Here is a 22,522-nt window from a genome sequence, read left to right on the forward strand (position 1 = left end):
AGAAGTATTCATATAAAATAGGTTTACCGACAAAAAGTACGTATATATATTTATTTTTTTCAATAAAAAGTTGCGAGTGTTCACTACCTAGGTACCCAATAATAATAATTAATACACCAGTCCGTTTTAAAAATAAATTGAATTCACTCATACAATAATTTGTGCCCGACCAGAATAACCATTGTCCATTATTATTGTTGGTAACAAACAAGTAAGATGAATATTTGTAGAAATTCAATGGCATATTTATTTAAAAAAAATACAATACAAAATGTATATATGATAGCTATTATTGTACGTATTTATTTATCACTTATCTGAATTTTATTTTAACACGAATCGTACTGGTTTTTATACATAGTTCAAATGGCAAACAATGGCAACGGAAATTAATAAATAAATTTAATTATTTATTGATTACTTTTTTTTTTTAAATTTCTTTATCATAATTTTTGCCTGAAAATTGATATTAAATTTTTTTCTTACTATGCATAATAATAATACATAATAATATTACGGCTTCGTACGACTTAATAACGTAAGTATAGGCGTGATGCTAAATGTGCAGATTTTTCGCAGTAAATAGAAATCCCATTGGATTTTCCAAAATCGTAACGTTTCATCGTTAACCAGAATTTTCACTCTCGTTGATATGTTAATGTACACACCGTCACTGTGCCTACCTAAATATTATTATACTAAGCACACAAACATTGTGTGTACTACGGAATAGTCGTTTTTACGGCGTCATCACGCACCAGTGCGGATCAACAGACGAAATTTATGGCCGAAACGCATTCGGGCTGGTAAATGTTTGGTTTCATTATTATTATTATTATTTTCAAATGGGCACGGCCGCATGTGGGTGAGTTTTGTCCACATAATTTGCCGGAAATCAACGCATGGCTGAGCGTTCAAGACATATCATAATCCCCAGCTTTGTGAATCATCTTGTACGGTATGATTTTACGATTTCGAAAACTCCTGTTGTTTTTTTTTGGAATCTTTTATTGTTTACGCTGAAAGCAAATATGCGAAAAACATTTTGAAGAACAATTCAAATAAATAGCGCTGTCGCCAACAGAGGAATATTAATCTTATTGAACAGCTATGTTGTTCTACTGTAACCAGTCAATATTATAATATAAGCTTTTAGTTAGGTTTAATAATTCTAAAACATATTGTGATATTCGTTGACTAATAACGCACTCAAGAAAATAGAAATATCATTATATAAGCGTTAAAAATGAGTAACGTAGTTCATTATATTATACTTAAAATAATATTATTTTCTTAACAGCAAAGTTTCGTGCAAATGGGCATTACTTTGTTTTTCAACAAGTAACAAAGCTAAATTAAAAATGCTATTTAGTAAGTTTGAAAAAGAAATAGGTAGGTACCTACATTTATCGGATAAGTGAAATATAAGTATTTATACCTTAGCTTAGATAACTTGACACAAAATTAACGTCTGGCGTATAAAAAGTAACTCATAAAATGTACAGGTAGGTAGTTTATAAGAAACACGAGTTTCTACTTATTTTAATTTGTATTTTGTTAATGCACAGCCTAAATAGTAAATAGTTGGCCTCGAGGAATTAAATTGTTGTTGAAGATAATATTATATAATATAATAAAACAATAAAAATACTGAACTTATTATTTAAATAATTATTTGTTTTTGTTATTTATATTTAAATCGTTACTTTAACACAAGTCACGTAGTTTGCACATGTTTTAAAATTATTATCGAATGTATTTTATTCAAGCTACCTATTTGTTTTGAATCATTATAGACTCTTAATACTGATGATCGGTTTGTCTTTAGGGCAATGTAAAATCCATTTAGGTACTATACTTAAATTATTTATTTACATAATTATTTGTGAGAGAAAGCGATTTATTTGGAATTTAATTAGGTACTGGTAAATGTAGGTATACCTACATCTGTTATAATATGTACTTTTCATATTGCGTATAACATCGTATTTTTACTAATTCAGCCAATTCAGGTAAAGAATATAGATTACTTCTAAAAGTATGTGTTATTATGAGTCATCGTCATACATTAAAATAAAATTCTGTACAGGTAATTAAAAAAAAGTCATATACATTAATGGTTTTTATCATTTCGATAAATATGCGATCTATAATATCTACACACATAATTATAAGTTGTATTAAAATTTATAGGTAACTAATAAGTAGGTTTAAGTGATAAATTAATTAATTAAAAGATTCATAGGCGAGTGGTGAAAAACCATCGTTTGACGGAACTCCCAAAGTTGATTGATACAATAAATTTAAAATGTCCATATAAAATCAATTTTAATAAGTATTAATGGGTTACAGTGTTTTGAATCCATTTTTGTCATTTATTATGCATGACTGGTTTGATTTAGTTATGGAAACTGGAGTCTGCATTAACATGTAAGCTTCACATTTTAAGAAATACAAATCATAATATAATATTATATATTAATATTTAGTTTAAATTCTGTTTAATCGGAACCATTTTCTAAATGTATATTCAAGTCTTGAACAAATGAACGTTAGTTTATAAGTTTATGGCTTTTATAGATATTTGATCGGTACTGAAACCAACTCATCATAATTCATATTTTAATGGCTATTTCAGAATATTAAAATTGTGTGAAAAACATTTAGTCCTTAACACATTTATCTTGAAATGTGTTAAAAATTATGCCAAAAATATTAAATTTCTAATAGATTGATAGTTGTTCATAATAAATGCTTTTAATAACACAAATAATCTTCAGTTTTCAGTGAATTTGATGTCATATAAATTTAGTTGAAAGTTTAAGGTTACAGGTAGTACTGCGTGTGTTTGCTTTTGCCAAGACTATTTAATTAAAAGTCAACAAAAAACTCAAACAATGAAACGAAGAGATATTTATCGTTCTTTTTAGTCGGTAATAATTAAAAAATAACTCAATATTTTATATAGAGTATAGACAATAGTTCGCAGTGAGTAAAAAAATATATAACACTGTATTATAATGAACACCAATAACTGATTCCTCTGTGGTGTGTTACTCAGACTGTTATAACATATAAGATGTTGTACGAATTCATTTTATTTCCTCTGATCATTTTAGAGTTCAATAGTATTGTAGAATGTGTATTATACGCCTTAAATGATTACGTGTAATACTTTAAGCTAACGGTTTCGATCGAGCGGTACTATAATATTTTACTTTTTATTTGATTTTCGAAAAATTTACTAGGTAATAATGTTTTATTTATGCGTTCTCCGTTTGTATCGTTAGGAAAAGAGAAAAGAGATTCCTATAAATTGCACAGAGGAAAAATTGTTCTATAGATAACACCATTATGCCATTAAGAAGTTCTTCCCCGGTATATACCGTGTTACAGTCGAACCGTACGAATGACATTTACTTATTGTGCTACACATACACTGTGTCCGTATGGTTTTTGTTAAATATATTTCAACAATTCGATATTTGTTGAAAAACATTATTTAAATTGTATAGTTTTACATACCTGTCATATAAGTAAATTATTGTAAAATATTAACTTTAGTCCCACCAACCAAGTAAAAACATATTTTTCATATTTAAATTTCACATTTTTTACTTTTATAGTCATTGATTTATAATTAGGTAATACCTAAATGGTTTTTCATTCAGAAATAGGTAATACTTAATACTTACCTTAATTTTTGAATTTTAGATTGTGTAGAACTCGATCAACAACAGTAGGTATAATAATTATAATAATACTATAATATGAATACCTAGCACCTACTAAATCGCTTATATAGGTAGTTAAGTAATTATAGTTAGGTGTACCCATGTTTAAGACAAATTTGAACACGTCCTATCGATTGTTGATAAGTATTTAATAATTTTAGCTAACCAACTAAAAGTTTTTAATTTGGTAATGAACAATTTATTTAATTATAATACACCTAGGTTGTACTATTTTTGTTTTTAAAGGTATGTATTCTATAGGTACTGTTTACAATATTTTCCAGTTTTCCATACTAAGTCTGACTAAATAGATAGCTAAAATGATAGTTTGTTTAGTGTGTATAATATGGTATACGGTAGGGATTAACATGCGTCAAACAGTGTTAAAACTATAAACTAAAAACTTTAGATTGATCAAGCAAAATATAAGTTTACTATGTCAGTATATTATATATAACTTATACAGTTTATTATTATTTTGACGAAATTTGAGAAGGTAATGATTAAAAACAAAAACAAATATACAGCCCTGAAGCGATATTGGGGCGGTTAAATATAAACAGAAATAAAAAACACTGAGAATACATGCGTATTATAAACGTTTTAAGCTTAATCCACCTAGTTTATGGCATAGATGATAAAAAAACCTTTTACGGTAACATGATCTTCTGAGACGTTATTGTTTTGGGCAGAACCCGTATATTATAACAGCTATTCCAAAATATATAAATACCTATATAAAAATATACGGTCCGAGGATTCACTACAAAATAATAATAGGTATAATGTGACTAGCTTAGCTATTTTTTTCCCTACAGTTACGGTAGTATTTGTTATTATAGTCCATGTATATCGAAAATCAGAACTTTTCAGGTAGGTACCTATTTTTACGACGTTGAGACCCAAAAATACTATCCAAAATCCATCTTTGATTCCATACACCTTTGTCTTACATAAATTATGAATATTATATTTCAAGTAGACCAAATGAGCCGTCCAGCCGTATTATATTGAAATTTTTTTTCCAATTGTTTTTCTTTATAGGTATAATAATATATTGATGTTCAACAAGTTGCATGAAAAAATACTTGTTTTTATTTGGAAATAGGTACATTGTTTTAAATATTTAATTCATATTCGTTAAATACGCTAAAATAATAATGAAAAGAAGTAAATAATAATCATGGTATAACTAATATTCTTGACGGTTCTGTCACTGGACAGCCTCCTCCCCATAAATATATTATCGTGTAAATATTCTCCATCGTATTTATTCTATTTGATTATTGTACATAATATTTTGATAGAGATTGAAAATTTTTTTTTTTTTAAAAAAATCCAATATTATAGTACAAAACTTTTAAACTCCGTTCTGAATCGTTTTTTGTATGATTTGCATTTACAATAGTTGACATTTTTTTACCTTGTTAAATCCATTGAAAAATATCTTCATGTTGCTGAACGATTTTAGACCATTTTGTAGCACGATTTTTTAGACAACTCATGGTTATATAAAAAAAAAAAACCAACTCGAATGGATAAATCATGTGCAGAAGAGAAACAGATTCGTATATGCAACGACTTTGGGGACAACGTAAGTTTGAAGAAAAATAAATAGATAGAAAAATAAATAAATAAATAAGCATAATTTAATAATAATATCAGGTTAGTTGTCACTGCAAGTGGTACAGTGATCGATCAAAACGTTTTGTCTAAAACAAGATTATGGCCAGTTTCACCCTTGTATTTTGGATTTCTAGTCAGTTGTTTCATCCAGGAACATGCTAAAAGTATTTTCGGTCCCATTTGGCTATCAAAGTTATAATTCTTGAAAAATAAATATCATAATATAATATTATTCTTTAATTAAACATTAAATTTGTTGTCTGAGAAATTAAAAGTATAAAATGGTAAACACTAAACGAGCCCAATTACAAATTCTAACATTTGGTTCAACAAGTAACAGCCCTACACATTCATAGATTACAGACTACTTGAAAAAAAAATACATAAATCAAAATTTAGTTTACTTAGCCGGAAAGAAATGTATATTATATCATTTGGCGTATATAGGTAGGAGATCTGACATGAACTAGACAAATTAATGTGTTTTAAGTTCCAGCCATGTGAGCTAAATTTTGATTAATGTTCCGTACATACCTACATTTTTTTGTACTTACCCTGTGAATACTGGATGAGTACTTGCTTGAAAATTAAGTTTCAATCAGATTTTATAGTTTAATGCCACATACATAATACACCAGTCATTATTAGATACTGATAATACATAACTGGTACATTATTTACATAAAAAAGCATGCTATTTCTACCTGATATCGATTCATATGTTATATATATGTGTTAGAAAGTGCACTGTTTATATTAAATTAAAAAAAGTTTCGATCTCCATTTATGAGGGATAATGGTAGTTTCTGGTATTGCGAATTGGATCTAGTATTTATTCTTCAATAAAAACTCTTCCTCATAGTTTTCAAAATAAAAAATCCTCGAATAAAAAACAAACAGTAAATATTTTAGTCTCATCAGTTTTTGATAAATGCAATTTTGTTTTTTAGTTATTATTCAAAAATAAATAACCCTGAGATACGGTTTTACTATTTACCGCCTCAATGCGGCAGATAGTGGAACAGCGTGGTATCATCACTCCGCATAGTACAGTTAATTTTAATTTTAACAATCAAGATATAAAAATGTAGTACATGATTCCACATAAATTCTTATTGCTTGAATTAAAAACAGTCCAACATGGGTCTAGGCCAAAATAGCGAAACAATTAACCGCGAATGTAAAAATGGCGAATCGATAATAGCGTAAATAAAAACAGCGAATTTTGAAATAAGCGATAATGCTTAATAACGAAACTTAAAATTATATATCATTTTAAATATCTCGCAGGGAAATAATTTTAGGACAAAACCCTATGCAGGTAGGTCACAATAATATCGTTATACCTACTGATATCGTCAATATGCTATCTTAATTATTATTTAACTTATACATATACTAATGAGAATAAGAACTTCATAAAAGGTATAGCATATAATTTGTCACTGAATGTCTAAATATAATTATATTTAAATTGAATATAATTATTTTATTTAAAATTATTATTATTGCTACTATAAATACTTATTATTAGAACTTAACGATATTATAATTATAATGAATGTATTCAAAAAATATATAAGAGACAAATAAACACTAAATATAATGATTTTTCATTTATATTCCATGATCACTCCATATTTTATTGTATGCTTTACTTTTTTAAATTTATTAATCTCATTTATAAGCTATTTTTATCCATTTTTTATTGTAACAAATATGTTTGATTTTTACACTGTGTCATATAAGCAACCCGACAGACAGATGTTTCTCTTTTCACTATTATGTATTTTCGCTCTTTTTTACAATTCGCTATTTTTATTTACGCTATTATTAATTCGCGATTTTTTCATTCGCGGTAATTGTTTCGCTATTTTGGCCGGATACCGTCCAACATACCTATAACAACATTTATTTTTTACGAGCGTTTGATGACATTGAATATTCCAACGTAAAATAACGATTTTTGTTATTTTGTCATAAGTCAAAAGGTTTCAATCAAAAAAAATGGAAACATTCATTCCCCATTACTTAACTTGAAATTTGAAATTTTATAAATTATTTACATTTTATATTTTTATAAATGTTGATTAAAATGTATTCTCGGTCAAAAAGGTTGATAATATATTATAAGTATAATATAATAGGTTTCACATAAAATGTACTTTTAACAACTATTATTATTCAAACGAAAGAAATGTGTGCTACAACTTTTATCCCCAAAAAATACGAAAAATAAACGTTTCCTACGTTACAAAGAGAGCCGTTTAATTTTGTTTGTTGCAGTTGAGTGTTACATTTGCCATCTAGGTAAATTCTATCAATTAATTAAAATTATTATCGGCATATTCAATTTCTATAATGTTTCATCATTTATTTCTAGGAATCTTCCACCCTTGTCAATTTCAGCTTTAAGGTTCTCGAATAAAATCATTGTTTAGTCGGATATATAGTGTGGCGCTTAAGACATCGAATCTTGGGGTAAAACTGTGAAAGTAATCCAAACGACCGAACTTCAGTTGAAAAATTATGATAGGTAATCTACGATATGTCGATATAATATGGTGCGTGACTATAATATTATGTTAAATATACTTATAAAATATGGAAACATTCGAAGCCGTTACTAAATGTAAACGATTCGTGTTACCAAGAGTTTTAAATATTATATTATAGGTACAGTGCTAACCTAGGTACATAATATTTATTATATTGGTATTTCTATTTACTATTGTAAGTTAATTTTGTCATTTTATACCACACTGTATAGTATTGATTTGAGACTCAAGTGACCCCAAAACACGTAATGTGTATAACAATTCGAATTAGGGTCGGAGAAACGACCCACCCCTTCATCCTTTAACGCTTCAAAAATAAAAATATATTTCATGACATTTTTTTAAAGCCTGCGTGTTTCAACTACAGATAAACTGCAATAATAATAATCGGCGCGTTATACTTTGGCGATTACTATATACAGTTTGACGGACATGTGCAAATCATGCTCGTCGTTGGACTACATGGCTACAGCGGCCGTCATGCAGTTGGCGGCCATTTTTGGTATGGTCGTTGGCATGACGGCCCGGTTCTGGTGGACGCAGCAGACGGCCGAGACCAGACAACTGTACTCGGCCGTGGTCTGGGAGAACCGCCTGTACGTCGGGCTGGCGGTGGCTTGCTGTCTGGGCATATTTGGGGCGTTCCTGTGGCACCACACGGAACTGGAGCCGTGGACAGGCAGTCGGCGGTTGTTCCTGTTCAATGGCCAGATGCTGATGAGACAGGCAGAGCGTGAGGCACAGGAATTGCTGGAGTTGACGCGCTCGAGCCAGCTGGACACCGCGCACCCCGTTTACATGCGCGTGGCCGACGTGACATCCCGGCTGTTGGCCGCCAACTCCGGGGTGGACGCGATCCGTGACCGCCAGTGGACCGTGGTGGTGGTGGACGGCCCGACCGTCAACGCCATCGTCGAGCCCAATGGGTTGGTGCTGGTGTACGTCGGGCTGACGTCCATGGCCAACGACGATCAGCTGGCGATACTCATCGGCCATGAGTTGGCGCACTGCTTGCTCAGGCACGCCAACCAGCTCAGCAGCATCAGGTTCGTGATCGCCGCACTGTGCCTGGTTCCCGTGATCCCGGTAATCTGGGCCCTGCTGCCGTTCGGTTGGAACATATTGGCACACCTGTATTGGTTAGCCTTCTTAATGTTGTGCGTAGTATTGCCGTGCGTCCGGTCATGCGAGATTGAGGCCGATCGGGTCGGAATGGAGCTGGCCGCCAAAGCGTGCGTGGACGTCAAGCAGGGCTACCGGTTCTGGGACGCCATGGCTGTGATAGACAGCCGACCTAAACTGTTATGGCTGCTGTCCATGCACCCGACCAACGAAAGTCGGTCCCGACACTTGTTCAGCTTGATACCCGTGGCCATGGAGATCCAGAGACAGGCTGGCTGTTAGGGCCCAACGGACTTTCCCACCCCCTACGACCAAAATGTTCCGGAGCGCCTACTCAACGGTCAGTAATGATGTGTTTGCGAATTTTGATTTTTAGTTATTTTATTTTTATAAATATACGCCAAACGGCTTTTTACATAGGTATAAACAAAAATAACAATGTATACATAATCGGTTATAACAAAAAGATATGCATGGGTTAGGTAATAATTAAGATTGACAAAAAAAACGTGTTTGATTAAGGCCAAAGATCAATATTATTATTGTTTAACGAGCACATGGCTCTGACTAAGGGGTCGTTCATTGAAAAGTTAGACCTTAATGTGGGGAGGAGAAATAGCTCATGTGATCTGGTCTGAACACTTGGTACATGTAAATTAATGCGCTCTAGGAGTCTGGATGAATCCACCTTACCATGAAGCAAGTTGAACAAAAATAGTTGGTCAGCTCTTTCTCGTCTATTTTCAAGCGAACAGAGTTTTAATTTTCTCATGACTGGCGTGTAATCGTGCTGGGAGTAATCAATTTTTAGTAAAAAACCAGCAAGGCCAAGGAAGCGAGATTGAACTCTTTCGACAAGTTTGATCTCGACCTGAAGGTATGGATTCCAAACTATCGATCCATAATCCAAGATTAATCTAACAAGGGAACATTATAGAGTGACTAAGCAAGGTGCTGAGTTGAATTCAGTGGAATGTCGACGAATAAACCCTAAAATCTTTAAAGCCTTACAGGAAATATAATCTATATGAGATCTAAAGGATAAAGTCGGCGTGTATATAAATCCAAGATCTTTAATCTCTTGAACTCGTTTTAGAGGTATCTCGTTTGTTGTATAATTGTAATCGATAAATGTTTTAGATCTATAGAAGGACATGACTTTACATTCGTCTTTGTTAAGAGTCAGGCCAACTGTTTTACACCAGATTATAAAACCATCTAATGATGCCTGAAGGACATAGCAATCATTTGTTGAATATATCCTAGCAAAGAGCTTAGCATCATCAGCGAAATGTAAAACACGACAAGGGAAAGAATTAAGAAAAACTGTATTAATAAAAATGTTAAATAATAAGGGGGATAAATGCCCATCTTGGGGGACCCCGGATGTTACTCTGAACCTTTTGGATGTAATACAAAATAAATTGACAAATTGCCATCTATCGGTTAAGTACGAGTGGAACCAGGATAATAAAGGTTCTCCAATAGCTAATTTATCAAGACATGTTATAACTAGTATTATCATGTTATGCTCACAATATTATTCGGATAATATATGTTATGATAAGATTATTAGTGGAGCGATGAATGTATTGATTTTACAATGATGTTTATGTTTTTTTTTTATCATAAAATATGTTTTTGGGCTGGACACAAGTTTATTGTTTTTGACCGATTTTCCGTAAAATCTTTGTCGTCATGGTTACTTATTAATAAAAACATATTTATGATTCATAGAGTTTCCTTGAAGAGGAAAAATATCGAGGCTATGGTTTCTTTGTTTTAGAGACACTTTTCCTACTAGTAATACGCTCTAGTAATTAATTTTGATGGAGGTTTCGAGTAGTAAAATTGGATCTAGTCACTACTCTTGGAGGTAAAAATTGAAAACTTTCAGTACCTACTTGTTAAAATAACCATGAAAAACAAAAAAAAAATACGAAAATGTATTAAATTTTTAATATAATTATTAAATAATTGTTAGGTAACCTTGGTTAGGTACAAAATGTTGGATCGTTTTCGATTAATTTTAATTTTATCTATAAATATCGATACAAAATTATTCATTCGGTAAAAAAGATTAAAAATTTAATACGAGGTAAAAGGTTTTATGACTCAAATATTTTAGTCAAAGGCTCACAACACATACGTTTTTAATATAGCTATTTAAAAATATTAAAGATTTAATTATAATATTTTAATAATATTTAAGATTTTTTTTATTCCTTGAGTGTCTTGATAGTGCATTTTTCAACCTTATAGGTTATCTCAATCATACATTTTATTATTATTAATTTATACTTTATAAGGTTGTCATCGGTAATATTTATATTTATATTATGATTAGTAGAAATATTGGTTATTATTTTTTTCTGATTTTCGTTGGTTACAGATTACTATTGGTTACGTCATATAAAACAATATTTATAAATAAAAATAAAATGCTGTTCGTTGGTCATACCTTGTAAATGGCTGTACCGATTTGGCTAAAATATTATTATTATCATGTTTGTTATTTTCCGAATAATGTTTTTACGGAAAGAAAAATTGGAAAACTAGCTTAGAATTTTGTTGTATACTATCTATGTGTCGGTGACTTATTGTCATTATATATTAATTTATTGTCATGCAGGGAATATTTTGAAAAATACTAGCGTGGAACCGTATTATTTTTTTTTTTTTTTTGTTAGGTAGAGGTTGGGAAGTATACGAAAGAATACAGCGAGATGACAAACCCACAGATCGACGACACACGGGTATCCGGTTGTACCAATATATATACGTATATGCATGAGCGAGAATACTGCAGACTTTCGTAACAACGACCCAGCTCTTTCGTAATAATAATATAAATAAAATATTATACAACTCTCCATAATAATATTATGTATAATAATGTAGGTACTGTGCATCATATCGGATTACTCTGATCACGTGATTTATTTTAATTTTTTTTTGTCTTATTCATCCGATGTAGTCGAGCCACGATTAGGCGTTATTTCTTCGGACGGTAGGGAGCTTGGTACAATTTTGATTTTACATGATATTAATAATAATAATATTAACAATTTAATTTTAACACCAATTTATGTTGATAACCTATTTATAGCGATATTTGTTAAAATTATCTTAGACAAATAATTTGATCATTAATCCGAACACTCAGATTCGTATACACAATTAACCCTTGTATAATATATTATTATGTAGGCGATGATTCGTGTTTGAAAGTGATCAGTCAATAGTGTACATTACATTTATAATTCAAGAGTTAGAGAATACTAATTTATTAAGGTATTGGTGAAATTTTGAAATTTCTAGATAGTTTAAATATTAAAAAAGGTGGATAAGTGGATGTCGCTCTGCTGTACAGTAGGTTACAAGTGGGTCACTGTAATGGATGGTGTTAAATTTGAATTCAATGATATAATATCATTGTATAAGAAAAACGATTCTGAGCGAAAACAGTCAGTCAGCCTATGATTTTACCAAGTATATTTGATGATATTATTGGGAATAAAGTAATTTATATATAACCTATTTACGTGGAGCCTTGTTTTAAATTTTCAATCCTTAGCCATAAAAGTTAAAAATTTATAAATTTTAAACCACAAAATAATTAATAAATTATAAATTTGTCAAATGTTGTCAAAATTTGAACTTTAAATGCTTATAAAAAAAAATTGTGCCTATGTATTTTTAATATTTTTCAACTGCTATTAGAACGATATATCAGGAGCTTTATATTAAATTTTCACGCTTTTTTATCCAACAAATAAAAATTTATTGATATTTATAGAAAAAAAAACTAAAAAAATTGAAAACTGACAATGTCCGTAAACAGCTCAAAAAGAGTCAAAATATTTTCAAAATTTTATGGTGTATAGAAAATGCTAATATAAACATTCAGTGAAATTTTCAAGTATCTACAGTCATTCGTTTTTTAATTACAATAAAATAAGAAAATCGTTACATGAGAAATCGAGTGAATATCAAATGTTGTAAAAATATGAATTTCAAACGCTCATAAAAATTTAATTTAAGTTTCTTCTAGACATTTTTTGTTTTGATAGAGGTAGACAAACTTATGAGTAATCTTATATTACATTTTCAAATCTTAGATTTAAAAAGAAAAATTTTTATGAACTCTCAACTCAAAATAATTTGCTATTTTTCTTGATTTTTCCGTATTTTGTCAAAAGAATATGAACTTTAAATGCTTATAAATAAAAACTGTGACTAAGGATTTTTAATTTTTTTTCATCTGCCTTTGAAACAATAACCTAGGAGCCTTCTATTAAATTTTCAAGCTTTTTTACTCAACAGATAAAATTTTATTGATATTTATAGAAAAAAAAACTAAAAAAATTAAAAACTGACAATGGCCGTAAACAGCTCAAAAAGAGTCAAAATATTTTGTAAATTTTATGGTGTGTAGAAAATGCTAATATAAACATTCAGTCAAAATTTCATGTCTCTACGGTCATTTGTTTTAGAGTTACACCAAAAACCAAAATTGATTTTCTCAAAAACAGATTTTGCGTAAAAATTCCCGTTTTTCCTTAATTTTTCTTTTGTTTTTCACGTCGCTTGTGAAAACTACTGGGAAATTTTTACTTTTGACCCCCCAAAGTACCAACTAGATTCACTTTCCTATCAGAAGAGTTACTATTGAAGAAAATCCAAGCACTTTTACTGTCCTAAAAGGTGATGACAGACACAAAAATAAAAAATAAATAAAAAAAAAAACACACATCATTGTAAAATCAATACATTCATTGCTTCGCTCAGAATCTAAAAACAATGTTTTTTTCATAAATTGTTAAGATAATATAGAGGTCAAACATTTCTCTGATAAATTATTCTACTGGATACACTTGACTTTGTTTCATAATAACTGAAATATTATTATTACAAACCGGTACAATAACAATATTATGCTTAATATATAATATATACATATATACATATATAATAATAATTACATACCTCACAATATATAAATCGATATGAACAAAATTTTTATGAATTTATCGAAGTAACTACCTGTTAATTCTATTTAATATACATAATATTGTACAGGGTCATAAGGGTGCTCGTAATGGTCGTAATAACTTTTGAGTGGCCAAATAAACAGTTTTAACGTAATATTTAAATATTTAAATATATACAGGGTACTTCGGTATATTATGTTGTATGACAAAAGTGTTGAGGATCACGTACGCCAACATAATCTCCATAATTTTTGTCACTCAAAATTATTAACAGTTTGTATATTATGTAGGTATATATTTAAATAATTTTGTAAAAATTTCTGAAATTTCTTATTTCTCAAAAAGACATTACTATTGCACCCTATTACGCTTGTTTATACCAGGGAGAATTGAGATCATATTGAACGAAATATTTTAAGTTTTAGTTAAGTATGGTTGGATAATGGCTAACAATAGTTTAGATAGTGCAAACTAGATTATATTAGTCAAGTTGACCAATACACAAAAAAGAATATTCAAAAGATAAATAGGTATAGTTGTGATGCGTAGATAACCTTGAACATATTATTATGGTACTTCAGTGGTTTTAGTCCGCATAGACAGAACCAAGACGAAGGAGAAATAGATTTCTTTTTAAATAACCATACCAATCGTCTCCTAAGTCTGATGAACAATTAGGTGATTAGGTAAGTACTAGAAACGTAAATTTAGAAAATTGATAACTGTTTATTAGTGTCCCAAAAAGTATTTAATAAATATTTACACTTCAACACGTGTCTCCCTTTCTGCAGTGCATATAGCCCTTGTAAATATTTGGTTCGACGCCCGTCGATGTGAGGACTAAAAAAAAAGATATAACTTTTGATAATTTATTTGAAAATTAATTAAATACGGCTAAAACTAAATACAAGTATGGAATCTGATATTAATTTATAATTTTTAATTAAAAATAAAAAAATGTTTTTCTAATTAGTAGGTAGAAATTTGTTATAGTTAATACAAATAATAATATTATTTTAATTTATTCATTCCTAAAAGTATAAAACATTAAAAACAAAAGTGTATACATTTAAACTAAATTTGCTTTATTACTATTACCTATTTGCGAATATGTTAATATTTATTTTGGGTTTTGAATTTTAAAAAGAAATTGTAAAAGTAACTTATGAACGATATGAATTGACGGATTTATTTTTAAAATTAATGGGTATGAATGTCAATGAACTCATATTTTAAAAAATTGAACGTGAACACGATTTGATTCGTTTATATACAGAACTATCCATTAGTGATTTTCTTCTTATGTATCGTATGCAGTGACTTGAACCTTTTGAATTTATCGATATCGGTTTCTGTACTGATTCTCAAAAAACTAAAATAACTGTTCCGGTTCGGTTCTAGTTTATTGATAAAAAAATTAAATGTACCGGTTCCAAATAATTTCGGTACCAGTTCCAGATAATTGAGGTACCGAAAAGTATAATCATTTTAAATACCTATCCGGTATGTGGGTTCATTTAATGGTTTGAGAAATATAAGAAAACTCATATGATCATTCATAGTTTATACACAAAACAGTAATACCACTAACTCATGATAAATAACATAGTTTTATTTTTGAACCTAAAAGAACCTATTTAATTTAAAAATTCCTGTTCTGTTTCGGTTCTTAATATTTTAAAGGTTCGGGTTCCAGAACTGTTTTAGGTTCGGTTCCAGTCCCTGAATTTGTATGCACTATTATTGTATTTCAGCATGTAGTTCCAGGCCGTACTAAAGTTAAGTCTGGGATTAATAACACTTAGAAAACGTTACGGTATTGTAGTACGGACACCTGACTCGAAAAGCGAATATATGACGCACTGTCTATAATATACATAACATGCCGGATGAACCTTTGTATAGGTACAGCTATTGTAATAAGCCTATTATTATAATCGTCGTTGTATTATTTCTCGTTACCGTTTGAAAACCGATCGCTCGAAACGTCTGCCGGGATGGTCATCGGCGTCCGTCACGTATACCGTATGACATGACCATTAACCAAGTCGTAGGTATACATATCACATTGTAATATACGCGCAATATACAGTAGCAGTATTCACGCGTACGCGTATAAATTCTATGGGTAGGTATACCGTGTACGCAGAGCTACCCAAGTCACCCATTTCGTACCGACACCGTCGCCGTTATGTGCCTATGAAAGTATATTATACCTGTGCGTCGAGACGGGGGTTGTTCACTTATATTGTGTAAGGTGGGTGTATACGTTTTTAGGGCGTTTGGGATACACGAAACTGTCGGGACGAGATAAATTGGCAATTTTACCGGGGTGGCGCACGCACATATAGGCGCACATTTACACGCCGAACACAATCAGAACTCAGTCGCATTATCTTCATCAGGAAATTCGCTGCGTAACTTATCGTCACGCATCATGGGACGGACTTTATTAAATCGCTTTCGGACGGTACGACATATATTGTTATAAAGGTACGATGACAAACACGGCATTCTACGCGGCCATCGGAATATCGTTTATATTATATTACAGAAGATGAGACACCGTAGAAAGTTCATTAACCGTAATATATTATATTCAGAATTTGAGGAGGTTACGGGGCATTGAAGCTCCGAGCCTTATTTATACAGATTGTCAAAGTTGTCAGTCTTTTGAATGTTCAAGTTGAATTCATGAGAAAAACCAGGGGAAAAAATTGAGAGAAAGAATCAATTGTAACACAACGTAAAAATAAAAGATTTGGTGATATCGCGCATTATATCTTATACATTTGAAATCATATCATATACTTTACATGTAAATGATCAAAGCTAGTTAATTTCGTTGAAGGTGTTTGATGAATGTTCAAAGTATTAAAAGTAATAATATTATTAAAATTAATTATTATGTAGGTAGGTACTTATATAATGCCTAGTTTATAAAAAAAAAAGTTTTTTTTAATTAAATCTAACGTACAGGTAAAGCATTAATACAATTTTCAATATATTATTTACTGGTCATATATTTTATTACCTAGCTACAAGAATACTATTACACTAATCAAAAACGTTCTCAAGTCTAAGTAGGTGATACGTCATAACTGTCCTGTCATCTACAAATTACAATACTGATAAGCAGATACAAACAGTATAGATATTTTGTCATAACAATCTAATTTTATGGGTAGAATTTTTTAATTATTTGATTAAGTGCCACTGTGCGCTGTTGGTACACCATAGGTTTTTTTTTCTATAATTGTCGATACAATTTATTGTATTTATTTATTTATGAAAGTGTAATACAAGGCTTTTGATATATTGTTACAATATCAGTTGAAAAATATTAAAATACATTGGCACAATTTTATTTACAAGCATTTAAAGTTCGATTTTTGGCAACATTTATCAAATTTCAAATTTCAAAATTTAAAATGTATAAAATGTTCAACTTTTATAGCTAAACATTAAAAACTTACAAGAAGGTTCATGTAAGTAGTTCTGTAACCAAAAAATCTCAAATATATAAAAACACATTTTTTTATAGTTATTTTATGTCCAAAATTGGAGGAAATTACATATTAAATAACCAAGAATAACGATTTTAGTTATTTGATTGTAATTGTATAATATTGATTCAACTTACCGGCTACCGTATTAATAATAAGTAATAACAATATAAATATAATATAAAATGTCCACACTGACAAACCGTCACATGCTCTCAGTATCGTTTTTCGTATACAATGGTATTATATCTTTGAATTCAAATTTAATACCATCCATTATACAGTGACCCACTTGTAACCTACTGTACAGCAAAGCGACATCCACCTTTTTTTTCTGAAATGAAAATAAAATGTACTTATTTGAAACGCAAAGATAAAAATGTTTATTTTAATACGTCTTAACAAGTATGCTCATATTATACGATATAGGTAGAGAGTAGAAGTATGTTTACGGCGTCGACGTCGTTTCCTCTTAACCAAGTTCGCGTCACGCCTGACGATCTCGGGTCTTGGTTGGCGCTTTGATGGAAGGGAGGGGTGGTGTACTCATGGGGAAATTTCTCCGGTTTCTTCACAGAGGGGGGCTGACGTCTCCGGCGGGCCACCCCGAGCGTAGTCGTCGCTGCACTCTGACAGTTATAATCTTATTACTGTAATATATTAATACCGTGTAAGTGCGTAGTGTGATCCCGATGGTGTGCGTTTCCGGTTCCTATTAATACAATCCCCGCGGCCCCCGAGTCTATTCGTGCAGTGTATATACTGTTGGTGAGGGGGTGGGGTGGAAGGAGGATTAGGTGTTTGCGCTTGCAGTGTGATCAACCATGTCAAATCCTTTCCAACCATATACGCATACGCGTAAATGCAATATACGAAATATATAATGTTGTATAAAGTAAAGTAAAGTTTTTTTTTTATTATCGATTTTACACTAAGTCGACTCGACATTACCTGTATATTATATGATGATCGATCTTCGAATTTCAGACGTTACGCCGGAGAAAAAAACGTGTACCGTGTACGAAACGGGTTATCTGAACATTATCCGAGTAGATTATAGTAACCAAATATAGTCTCTATAATAGTTAAGACGGAAGTGAAAAGATCACGCTGAATATTGTTTAAATTGTCAATAAAACCATTTTAAAATTTTGCAGAAATAAAAAATTATTTATAAAGCAAACATTGTATATTATTATTATCACGTTATTAAATGTTTGTTACCTACCTGTTGTAGAACTGTTGGAAAGATCTCGAAAACTTTAATTTCTCTAAGCTAGCCTGAAATAAAACGTAGCCATTACATGTTATACCAACAGAATTTGGAATACACGTCGCAAGCATGGCCATATAATGGGTATAGTATATTTGGGTACCTTGTACCTACATAACAATCACTATCGATTTGATTGCCTTCCATATACGTTTACATATTGGGTGTGCTTAAATTACAAGAGAAGCAAAATAAAATGAAATAGTCTTGTCTTTTGCATCGGCCAGACGGTTTATGTGAGCTCGACCAGCAATTGAACGGAGCACACAAAAACCCTTTTTTATGTAATCTGCACCCGGTTTTTTATTTCGGTTAAAAAAGGTATGTTATGTGATCTGCGCTCACGTGTTTATCGTTGGTATCAAATAATCAATAATATTCTGTAAATGTAGACAACATTTTTAAAATGGTTAAACCACACATTTTTGGAAAATTATAATAATACGTTTGATGTTTTGTAATAGTTTATATCTATCGAAATTGACAAATAGATTATCTACTACGAAATTCTAAAAAAGATGATTTACAATAATAATATTTCATTTAATTTTTTTAACAGTGATGATTGACGACGTTTAGATGGCTGAACAAAGTGATAATTTTGAATCTTGTAAAATTGTAAATACCAATACTTTAATCAAAGGTGAAAAATATGTAACGATGCTCTATGCAATTTCGTAAAGCATTTTTGAAATATTTTGGTGATGCTTATGTTGTATTATTAAAACTTGACAGTTCTACAACAGTCATAAATTATTCATTTTTGTAGTTTTATTAAATTATTGTGTACATTAATAAATATTCATACCTTATAATATTATTATTATTATTATTGTTTAATGATAAGTATTATTTGTCTTATCAACGTCACCCATTCAGCGAATTACGAAATCAGCACGTACATATTTTAATATTTATGCATTGAGCGATGAATATAAATACAGGTGTAGATTACAATATTATATCTTATACCCTCTTCGATCGGTACAACATAAACGAGCGGAGTTTGCTGTTTACACGTGTGATTTTATTTACCTGGATTATTTGAGCGAGCAGCTTATATTGTACTGCAGATAATGACGTCGACCTCACACGCGGCACATTCGTAATACCCTGCGAGTGTACCACTATAATACTATCTATCTATACATAATAATATATGTTACCTATATTTATATATATACCTCCATACATCGTATAATTTGTTACGCCACCGTATACACCTATGTGATAAATCGCACGCTCACGTCTCAGAACTTTTCGCATTATTTGACATTCGTCCGACAGAACACGCTGTGTTCAGAGTGCCGTCAAAGGGGTGGCGCGTGGCATGGGGTTTTGCAGCCCCGCCGGGTGTGATTCGCACGTTCCATAATACAACTACGAAATTCGTTCCCCCCTCCCCCCCCGCGTATCAGACTTACGGGACCGAAAGCTTCATTTCGAATCGATACGGGCACCTATATGATATTTTTGTACACCGAAGTGCGTGTGGATTAAGACGGAAGCCGTCCGGTTTCCAGAAAATCGCTGTACGAGGTCCTAATATTATGACTTTATGCAAACGCAATTAAAATCTGATCGGTTTTGATTCCGCGAACCAATCAAAATCGCTCGCCAAATAATGAATATAGGTAATGAAATGTAATTTTATAACCAGCAATATTCTCGTTTGCGTTACCTACAATATAGTTTCAATATTTTTATGTTTAGGTATAGGTACCTACTGTATTAATTTATTCCACGTCACGGTTCTGGATAAACTTTGGCAAATAAATCAAATACTGTATAGAATATACAAAAAAAACAGAATCAAATATTTGCCCAAGTAATTAAGTAATATTATATTATAGACGATTATTGACTGCTACGAATCGAATGCTACCTATCATCGTGTTGTATAGAAATTTGTCGCGTATTATCCAATTTAACCTTAAACAAATGTTTAAACATAAAATGTTATTAAAAACAATTGAAAAAAGTTTAGAGTAAATAGATTGTTGTACTATATTACATTATTACATGTCTTCGGGGCTGAAGCCCCACAAAAATATTTTATACATTGCATTATATTATATTATAGCATATCGTCACAAATATAGTAGATAGGTTAGGTTAGGTTACCTAACCTACATAAAATAGTTCAATTAGTACATGATAAGGACGTACATATACGTATGTGTAAAAATTGCTTACTTGTGTGTAAGAAAAGCAAGACATTTTTAATCCCCCTTCCCCAAACAAAAATGCTGAGTGCGCGCCTGATATTTCTCAGTTCCTATATTTCCGTTATGTTTTATAAATTATAATGTATGAAATACGTATGTGTCTTAATAAAATAAATATTTCTATCATATCATTTTTATAAATATGAGCAAAAATATATTTTTTTAAAATGTTTTTCAAAAACTGTTATAAATTCATAAAACGTATCCCACTGTCCATTTGTATACGCCCTTTCATTATTAACACACTGGTTTTATATTTTTTTTTTTTTTTGATCATCTTTTTCAATAAATTGTTTTTATTACTGTTTGTCAATAAAACGTAACATGAATTATATTACTAAAAGAAACTAAAGTGATCGAATCAAGGGGTTTCTAAAAACAATTTATTGTATATTGAAACAATTTTCTCGTTTTCAGTGTATATTTTGGGCGGGAGGAAAGTTTTGTGAGACAATCGATATCATAGAATATAATATAATATAGGTACATTTATTTGTTACGTTTACATTTTGTTTGTTTTTGTTTTTCATGTTTCAATGTGTATTGGCGTAATTGTGCAGCCACCAGCACCAATGCTACTACAACTATTATCACCGGTTGGTGATAACTTCAAAGACGCCTCTGCTGCTTCGACAGGCAGAACGAAAACTTTGACGATAGGAATTTAACAAAAGTGTTCCGTCACAATAAGAGTTATTACGGTTGTTGTCGGTCGCAAAACCACGCCAAAGAAGATTCGTTTTCTAAATAAACTACGTTTCACTGTAATCAATATAATATATAACCTATATATTTTGTTTTATATTTTTATTATTATGTATTTCATATTTTTGATTTTGATACCAAACGTTACACGCAGCTGATATTCGTGTGAATTTATATTTTTAATACTGTTATTGTGGAATATAATTACAAAAATGCATAATATTAAAATGTCATATTGCATTTTTTTTTCTGAAAACCCTTACCTTTAAATTACAATATGAGACGGTAAATGGTGAAATTTTCAAGAGATGTATACAAATATTATAATAATATTATTATGAAGTTGTACATGAAACAAAAAGAGAAAAAACATACAAAACCATTACAATCGTAGGGATTTTCTGAAAAATGGTTGTAAAAGATGACATTTTCACTGATGCTAATTTTTAGTTAGACTTTTAGACTTTTAGTTATAATATTAGTTAAATGTATTATAACGGTAACAGTGGTGAAGAATAAGAAAAAAATGAAAGTCACGTGGACGAAAAAAGTAGCTTAAGTCCACTCTATATGATAACTGATAAGTATATATTTACTAAACTTAAGGTAAGGTATTAGGTTAAGGGGCAAGTCTTACAAAAACGGTGCACCTCTATCCTACGCTATGGCTACGCAAAAAAAGTAAAGGTAGCGTCCAGTATATTTTTAAATAAACAATAGTATAAAACGCAAAGCGGTCATTAAATGGCTACCTATACGATGACTACTTCGGATTT

At 30.6% G+C, this 22,522-nt stretch overlaps 1 protein-coding gene across 2 annotated transcripts; it reads left to right on the forward strand.

Moving 5' to 3' along the window:
- Window positions 1–3,779: 3,779 nt before the first annotated feature.
- On the forward strand, window positions 3,780–21,979 carry LOC132934862 (metalloendopeptidase OMA1, mitochondrial-like). Of its 2 annotated transcripts, XM_061001249.1 has the most exons (3): window positions 3,780–9,380; window positions 11,731–11,877; window positions 21,602–21,979. In XM_061001249.1, exon 1 carries the CDS (start codon window positions 8,351–8,353, stop codon window positions 9,320–9,322), a length of 972 nt encoding a protein of 323 aa, XP_060857232.1. In that variant the 5' UTR covers window positions 3,780–8,350; the 3' UTR covers window positions 9,323–9,380; window positions 11,731–11,877; window positions 21,602–21,979. The 2 variants fall into 2 exon arrangements, with proteins under 2 accessions (XP_060857232.1, XP_060857231.1); XM_061001248.1 differs by lacking the exon at window positions 11,731–11,877.
- The last annotated feature ends 543 nt before the right edge of the window (window positions 21,980–22,522 follow it).

Source organism: Metopolophium dirhodum, chromosome 1, assembly GCF_019925205.1.
Source record: "Metopolophium dirhodum isolate CAU chromosome 1, ASM1992520v1, whole genome shotgun sequence".
NCBI classification, from domain to species: Eukaryota; Metazoa; Arthropoda; class Insecta; order Hemiptera; family Aphididae; genus Metopolophium; species Metopolophium dirhodum.